The 8,803-nt window shown below is 45.7% G+C and overlaps 1 protein-coding gene across 2 annotated transcripts in view; it reads left to right on the top strand.

Annotated features, from left to right (window-relative positions):
• epn3b (epsin 3b) overlaps positions 1–7,657 on the top strand; it is a 47,847-nt gene extending 40,190 nt beyond the window's left edge. Inside the window, exons 9-14 of one of the 2 annotated variants that reach the window (XM_076285537.1) lie at positions 315–395; positions 1,694–1,808; positions 2,003–2,179; positions 2,412–2,504; positions 3,676–3,930; positions 4,896–7,657. In XM_076285537.1, coding sequence (XP_076141652.1) covers positions 315–395; positions 1,694–1,808; positions 2,003–2,179; positions 2,412–2,504; positions 3,676–3,930; positions 4,896–5,323 — 1,149 coding nt within the window. In that variant the 3' untranslated portion in view covers positions 5,324–7,657. Of the gene's footprint in view, positions 1–308; positions 396–1,693; positions 1,809–2,002; positions 2,180–2,411; positions 2,505–3,675; positions 3,931–4,895 lie in introns of both variants that reach the window. The other variant, XM_076285530.1, reaches the window with a different exon arrangement.
• The last annotated feature ends 1,146 nt before the right edge of the window (positions 7,658–8,803 follow it).

Below are 8,803 nucleotides of genomic sequence, written 5' to 3'. Positions count from 1 at the left end.
CCTCAGAGAAACCTCTCTGCTGCACTTTAAGCCCACTGGGATGTGTGTGTTGGGGGGGTGGGGGGGGGGGGGTGGTATGTGAGGCAGTGGTTGAGTCTCTCTTTGTATGTGTGTGTGTGAATATGTAGGGGGATGGGTATGGGACTGCAATGACAGAGAGAGAGAGAGGGTGTGTGTGTGTGTGTGTGTGTTGAACCATGACTATGCTGGAGAGTAGATGTGTGTGTGTGTGTGTGTGTGTGTGTGTGCGTGTGAGAGAGAGAGAGAGGGAGAGAGAGGTAACACTGAACCATCTGCCTCTTCTTAAGGAACAGCACAGTCGCCAAGGAGATGATTCATTCCTTCAGAAAGCTCTTGATGAAAGCAGAAGAGCCGATGAACCAGGAACAGGAGAGGTGTGTGATTGTTTGTGTGTGTATGATTAATGTCTCTGCACAATGATGTGATGTAATGACATATTTATAATTTAAATATTTTTATTTTTTTATTTTTTGTGTTGATGGCATATGTAATCACCTTTGGTCATTTCAGTGTTTTTCAGTGTTTGTTGGCACATAAACCCTTAGATTTTTAATAGATAGATAATATGAGGAGGAGAGAAACACAATAGATAAAGTGAGAATAATTGACCTGTCGCTAAGCGCCATCCTTAGAACGCTGATGAGCCAATGACAGTCAAGCCTCAACGGGACTCGGACATCAGGTCGCACAACTCCATAGGAAACAACAGGGAGGAGGCATAAAATGACAAATTAATGGTTATTTATGGAGTTTATTAACTCAAAAAACCCTGACGGATAACCATGGTCAAACGTTTTGCATGGGGGACTGTAATACTGATAGCCGGTACCCCGAGAGGCTAGAAAACGGGGTATATTTTCATCAGCAGTAGCCTACAGGACGTCTCTCGCGTTTGCAACAGCTCGACGTAATGTAGGCTACTAAGCCAACAACGTGGGCACAGGTGAGCAATGTGTTGGCTCTTGGCTCTTTAGAAAGGCAGTAAAATTAGGGTGAAAAGTCTGTACGCATTGTATATCAGTTTCAAGCTTGTACTTTCAGTGTTGTGCAGGAAAGCTTAGCGTAGCGTCGCGTAGGAGATTCACACACATACAAAGTATTTGTGCAGGTACATATTTTTTCCACACGTGTACAAAATATTTTTACAGATCCGCATTTCCCCCCCACATATATATACAAAACATTTCTACAAATACACATTTATTTCACACAAGTACTGTACATAATATTTCTACAGGTACATATTTTTTTCACACATGTACAAAATATTTCTACAGGTACGAAATGTCTTTGCACATACAGAACTTCTTTTGCACAGCTGCAAAACTTTATTACACATGTGAACATCTTTACACAAGCTCTCAATATTAAAGACCCTATTTTGACTCCATATAAATCCTTTATCGACCAAAACGTCCTCAAAGCCTGCTTTCATACTGTCAGCTGCCATTGTCCACAATGTATTTCTAATCAAGTCTGGTTTGTTTGTCCGAGTTTTCACACGGTAACAATGGGGGGCGGGGCTTAGCGACAGGTCAATTGGTCCATGCTATTGAAGAGGACAGGTTTAGGACCGTCCGGTCAGACACATTTCCATTTCCTATTTAGTCAGTGGGGTCGTCTGATTGGCTGGCCTAGTGTCCGGTCTGTAACGCTGTTTCCTGTTGTGCAGCACATGAGGGATCTGGTGGACATATTTGGACCTGTCTCAGAGGCGCCCCCTAGTGAGGACCCCTGGGACACACAGCCCTCCTGCCCTGTCAACTCTGACCCCTGGGAGTCTGTGGGTGAGAAACCACATGTACACACACACACACACATAGAGAGGCACACATGCACACACGTACACACACACGCACACACACGCACTCACAATAAATAATAAAATAAAACCCACTATCACCATCTACCCCTTTCTTTCTCTTTGTCTTTTCTTTCTTTCTTTTTGTCTTTTCTTTCTTTCTCTCTTTCTTTCTCTTAGCGGTGGTGAACTCCAGCACGCCAGTCATTGGCAGCCCCTGGATGGGCCGTCGTGGCTCCAGTAGCCCCTCCCAGCCCTGGGGTTGCAACCAATCGTCAACAGATCCATGGGAAGCCCCGCCCTCCAAAAGCAGCCCAAACTCTGTCAATCATGCATGGAAAAGCCCAACAAATAATGGTACCCACACACACACACACACACACACACACACACGTACACATACACACGTATATTTACACACACACACACACATACTGATCGGGGTACTTTAAATACACATACAACACATTAAGATATGCCTTTTACCCTTAATTGGACCAAACGTAAATTTGAGAGTTTGCATTAAACAGTTGATAAACACTGAGAAACATTTGTGGTTGATGTCATTACTCTTTCCTCCTGTCCTTAGGTGATCCCTTCTCTGCCAAGGAAGAGGAGGGGCCTAAAGAGGAAGAGGAGGGGCTTCCCAACCTCTTCAGTCCTCGTGCTGTGAGTCCAGCAGGTAAAGTAATAATCTGGTTTTTTTTTTGTGTTGTTTTTTTTCACGTAGATGTATATTTTTTGTATACTTTTGATTAAGTAAATTATTTCATAAGCTTTAATGTGTAATGTTTAAAGTTTACACTGTATCCTTCCTGGAACAAATGTTGATTGCATTGAGAATATAAAACTACTACAAACATTCTCTTAACTTGATTTTTAGCAGCAGTTAGCTGTTGGTTTATTTTTTAGCTCATTGGAGGCTAACGGCATTAGCACGCATCCCTTATCCACAATTATGTCAACCTAATGGCGTTAGCAAACATCCTTTATCCACAATTCAGCCAAGTTAAAGGCGTTACCAAACATCCCTTATCCACAATTAAGTCAAGCTAATGGCATTAGCAACACAATTATCCACAATGAAGTCAAGCCCAGTAAACCCCTTACAAAAAATAACTGCAGTTACACTAGGTAGCCCACTGGAAAACAGTCAACATGAGCGCCCGCCTGACCATCTTACCCTCGCTCAGACCAAACAGCCAATCAGAAGTCTGTAAATCCAGGGCCGCAAACACTCTAAGACGTTGGACACGTGAGTGGTTTCATTAACCACACCACAGGCTACTGAAACAGACTTTGGACATGACAGATGTCCATGCAACTGAGTTCTCTTTAAGCACACAGACCCCTGAAAGCAGACTTTGGACACAAGAGTGGTCCACTTGTACAAAATAAGTGTGCTCAGCTCTGTCCATCCACACGCAGCCAATCAGAAGCCTTTACACTGAAATACATGCAGCCAATGACAAGCCTGTTATATTGTCTTGCATGTGTGTATTAGTGGTGTGAACAGATGAGAAAGATGAAATAAGAGGCATCTAATAAATGAAATGGTTTTAAATCTCTCGCCCTCTCCTCCTCTCCCTCCCCATCTCCCTTTTTCTTCTCTCTATCTGTCTCACCCCCCCTTTTGCTCTCTTTCTCTCTCTCACACACAACACACACTCCCCCCTCACTCTCTCTCCTTCCCTCTTTTTCTCTCTCTCCGTCTCCCCATCTCCCTTTCTTTTCCTCTTCCTCTCTCTCTCTGTCTGTCTCATCTCCCTCCCAATTTCTCTCTCCTTCTCTCTTTTTTACCTCTTTGTTTCCCTCTCCATCTCTCCATCCCTCGCTCTCCCTCTCTCTCTCAGATTCGGATCCCTTCGGAGACTCGGTCGTGGTGGCGGAGCAGGTGAACGGCCGTGTCGGAGACGAGAGCCCCGAGACCTTTGACCTCTCGCGCCTGGGCCCGCCCCTGACGGCTGCTGCCATGGCAACGGCGACATCGCCGCGACCCTGTCGGACGCCCGAGGCCTTCCTGGGCCCCACGGCCGCCTCGCTGGTCAACCTGGACACACTCATCCCCGCCAACCCGCCGACCACGAGCAGGAACCCCTTTCTGTCCGGTGAGGAGAACGCACACACACACACACACACACACACACACACACACACACACACACACACACCCACAGTTACCCATCTTCAGCAACCAGCTGGCCAAAAGCAAAAACCCTTTCCTGTCAAGTGGGTTAAAGAGAAACAAAGAAATAAAATATCTCTCTCTCACTCTCACTCACACACACACACACACACACACACACACACACATACCGCCCATGAGTCAAAACTTACTAGGCATAGTTTCACACACACACACACACACACACACACACACACACACACACACACACACACACACACACACACACACACCATGGGCAAAACCCCATTACTATGCTTTCACAATTTAACATGGGTACATGTTCCATTACCTGCATGAGTATCAATAATCATATGATAATATTTTAAGGAATTCTAAGCACCTTTTTCTGTTCCTCTCTCCCTCTACACCCCTTCTACACCCACCTCTCTACACCCACCCCATCTCCCTATCTTTCTCCTCCTTCATCCTGCTCCCTCTCTCCCCATCCTTCCCCCCTCCATCTTTTTTCTCCCACTCCCTCTTTCTCTATCCCTCCTGCCCTCTCCTCCCCCCTTTATCGCTTTCCTTCCTTTTCTCCTTCCTTCCTCTCTCTCTCTATCTCCCCCTCTCTCTCCTTCCTTCCTTCCTTCCTTGCTCTCTCTCTCTCTGTCACTCTCTCTCCTTCTTTCCTCTCTCTTTATCTCCCACTCTCTCTCCTTCCTTCCTTCTTCTCTCTCTCTATCTCCCACTCTCTTTCCTTCTTTCCTTCTTTCCTTCTCTCTCTCTATCTCCCCCTCGTTCTCCTTCCTTCCTTCTTCTCTCTCTCTCTCTCTCCCTCACTCTCTCCCCCTCTCTCTCCATCCTTCCTTCCTCTCTCTCTCTCTCTCTCTCTCCCCCTCTCTCTCCATCCTTCTTTCCTCCCTCTCTCTCTCCCTCCCCCTGCAGGTCTCAGTGCTCCCTCCCCCACTAACCCGTTCCACTGTGACCAGCCGCGCCTCACCCTTAACCAGCTGCGCCCATGCTCCACCTCCCCTCTGCCCCCTCCTGCCCACACCTCCTCCTCCTCCTCCTCCTCCCTGCCCTACAGCGCCTCCTTGCCCCTGCCGGTGCCCCGCCACGCTGCTGCCCCCTCCCTGCCCTCCTCCTTCACCCAGCCCCCGCAGGGCCTCCTGGATCTGCCCTCCAACCTGCCCCAGCCGCTGTTGCCCCTCTCTTCTGCCCCCATGCTGCAGCAGCAGCAGCAGCAGCAGCACAACAACCACCTCCATCACAACCACCACCACCACCACCACCACCAGCATCCACAGCGCTTCTCCCCACAGCCTCGCCACCTGATGCAGCCCCAGAACCACAGCCACAACCCCTTCCTCTGAGGCCAGGCAGACGCCAGGCACGGTTGGACCTGCATCAGGGATTGGGATTGAGATCGGAATTGGGACTAGAGTCTGGATTTTAAGTCTGGATTGGGATAAAAGTCTAGATCTGAATCAGGGATCTGGATTGGAATCTGGACCATAATCTGGATTGAGATCTGAATTGGGATTAGAGACTGGATTGAAATCTGAATTGGGATAAAAGTCTAGAGTCTGAATCTACATCTGGATAAAAGCCAAGGTTTAGGTCTGAATCCAGATCAACATCAAGTCTTCAATCTTAATTCGAATCTCAAGCTGGATCTAAAATGGAGGACAAGGAACAGAGTCATGAATGAGGAAATGTGGATCTAGATCTGGATCCAGATTATGGTTTGTACGTGGACAGAGTGCATCACCATTTTCAGAAGACCTTGAATATCAGTCTAGGTCTTAAATTGTGATTGTGGATCTGGAAACTTTTGCCCTGGATCATGATACGGTTTCAGCTGAGGTCTGGGATCTGGACCCAAGGAGTGAATGTAAATGAGACTCCAGAGAGGAGGAGTGAAGCCCATTAAGGCCTCTGATCAAAATCCTCCAGGGATGTGAATTTGATTGTATTTGTGTGAAAACGGTCCGCAGCAGATTAAGCTATTTGAATCTGAATTAAGTGTAACAGCTTTGGCAGGGTACAGACTCCATCTTCAATTGTTTGATGGGGTAAGAATATATATTTTACAAATGTATCCTGTAGACCCACGTTGTATGCAGTTGAAGAGAGAAAAAAACATGGTCACACTCTGTCTCACATACACACGTGCTCTATCTCTCTCTCACACACACACACACACACACACACACACACACACACACACACTCACATACACATACATATAAGCACACCTGGATACCCAGATGCACACACACACACACACACACACACACACACACACAATTACCCCCACCTCACACAAACACAAAGACACATCTGGACACACAGACAAGTAATGCTGTCACTCCACACACAAAAGCACATTGTTCATCACACACTATGAAATGAAACACTTCAATGGCACACACCAACACACACACACACACACACACATACATATTCGGACACACTATTGACACACACACACGCACTCTATTGACACACACACACACACACACTATTAAGGCTTTTTTAGCATGCTGCTTTGATAGACCTCATAGCAAAGGTCTTCATGCTGCCACTCAAGTTATCAACATCCTTTATGAGATGTCAGTCAAGCCCAGCTGTCCAATCAAAACATCCCATCCCTTTTATGTCACCTCTGATGTGGGCGGGACTTGAATCTGGTCTGGGAACAAACAGACTTTCAGGAATATATTTTTCAGACTTCTGTTGCTTCACCATGGACAAATGAATGCTTTCCTCCATCTTTTTTTCTTTCACACCCTTTCTTCTGATTCCCCTTCCTCAGTTCTTCTCCTTCTTTCTCCACCATCCCCCCTCCTTTTTTGTCTTTTCTCTCTCCTCTCTTCCCCCTCTCTCCACTCTCTTCTTTCCTTTCTCTCTTTTTTGTTCTTCTCTCTTTCTCTCTCTAACCACTGTTCTTCTCCATCCTTCTGTACTATCATCCTCTCTTTGTTTTTTTTTCCTTTCTATGTTCTTTTCATTCCTCATTTATTCACATTTTCTTATTTTCATCCCCTGTTTCCTTCTACACTGTTACCACTCTCCTCCATGGCCTTTTAAATCTATATCTCGGGGTCACCTCACACTCTCGGATTGTAAGCCCCCGCCCTCTTCCTCCACCACCACCAATCACGTGCCTGTCTCGCTGGCAGACCCACAGTGCACTGGGAGTTGGCCCCTCCCACACTCCCCGCCACCCCTCAACGCCGCATCATCACAGGAGAGGAGCGGGTGGGCGGTGGAGGTGGTGGTCTCAGGGGCACCACCCAATCGAAACTCACACAGCCAATGACATGCTTGCTGGAACTTTCCGTCAGCCACGGATCTGCTGATGAGAAGCATGGCTTCAACTGAACCAAGGAGAATCACCTAACAAACAAAATGGTGAATTGAAAAACAAAACAAAACAAAAAAAAATGGATGGACAAAGTGTGTGTCTCTCCTTCTGAAGAACAAATGATTTTATTGAAGGACTACTACTAGCCTTAGGTGTATCTGCTTTGAGCTGTGCAATTTGTGATTGTGTTCAACAGACTAGAAGAACACACACACACACACACACACACACACACACACACACACACACACACACACACACACACGTACACACACACACACACACACACACACATACACACACAAGTTGCTCATTGGAAATATAACCTACAGTGTGGTACTCTGTGCAGTTATGAAAGCACCAATAAATGAATGTGGTTTGCATCTGCTTTGTGCCTGCAATCATTTCCACCAGACAAAAGATGTCCCCCCTCTCTCTCACTATCTCTCTCCTCTCTCTCTCTCCTCCCCCTCTCTCTCCTCTCTCTCTATCTCTCTCTCTCTCTCTCTCTCTCTCTCTCTCTCTCTCCCCCTTACTGTTTCTGATCTTTTGAATGCAATTCAATTTAGAACATGCCTTATGATGACATAAACACATATTTTGCAAAGTACGTAGTCTGGATTTAACAGAAAGTAGAGCACACAACAGCTCTCCGAGCTACCCAGCACTTTTCTATCCTCTCTTTCTTTCCTCTCTCTCTCTCTTTCTCTCTCTCTCTCCCTCTCTCTATCTCTCTCTCTCTGACACTCACACCACACACATATGCTGTCCCTCCACTTCCTTTGCCAGCTCAAGATTAGGACGATCTCTGTTCTCTTGAGAATGTACAGTACAACCTGACTTGTACACAAAGGCAGTGTGTGTGGGCTTAATGCTGAGCCACTATCTTTGTAAAAATGATTCCATATGTGTGTGTGTGTTGTGTGGAACTGGAAGTCCTTTTTGTTTGTGTTATGTGTGTGTGTGTGTGTGTGAGAGCTAAATAGTCTCCTAAACATACTTCTAAACTTCTCTGAGAAGTTACAGAAGATATCCCAGTGGAGAAAGACACATTAGACACAAGCCAGCTTGCCAGCTTACAGTTTTTTACAACTGTTTACACACGTTTTCAAAACTCTGTCTATTTTTCAAAACCCACAATTGCTCATACAAAATGCAAAATGCCTCAAATCTCCAGCAAAATGACACACAACATTCAAAATGTCATAAACACATGTTTAAAGTAAACATTCGCCTCACATTATAAACACTTTTGTCATAATATGACATTTTGGATACATCATGTACACACTGTTGCTCAAAACCTAAAGCTCTTCTGTCCTTCATAGACTTTATGTATTTCCATAGAAGAGTGAAAGTTATGGTATCTACAGAGAGAAGTTGAAATATACAGTAAAAATGCATGCAATATTGAAACCAAAAATAGTTATTTTTCCCAAATAATTTGCTTTTGCGAATACAGTATTTTACAGCCAGCAAGAAC

The sequence above is a fragment of the Alosa pseudoharengus genome, unplaced genomic scaffold (assembly GCF_046254945.1).
Source record: "Alosa pseudoharengus isolate Yale_2024_CS ecotype anadromous, Long Island Sound unplaced genomic scaffold, YU_APseudo_1.1 YU_APseudo_1.1_scf_1, whole genome shotgun sequence".
Lineage (NCBI taxonomy): Eukaryota > Metazoa > Chordata > Actinopteri > Clupeiformes > Clupeidae > Alosa > Alosa pseudoharengus.
The sequence above is the reverse complement of the archived record's forward strand: the minus strand, read 5'-3'. Positions and strand labels throughout refer to the sequence as shown.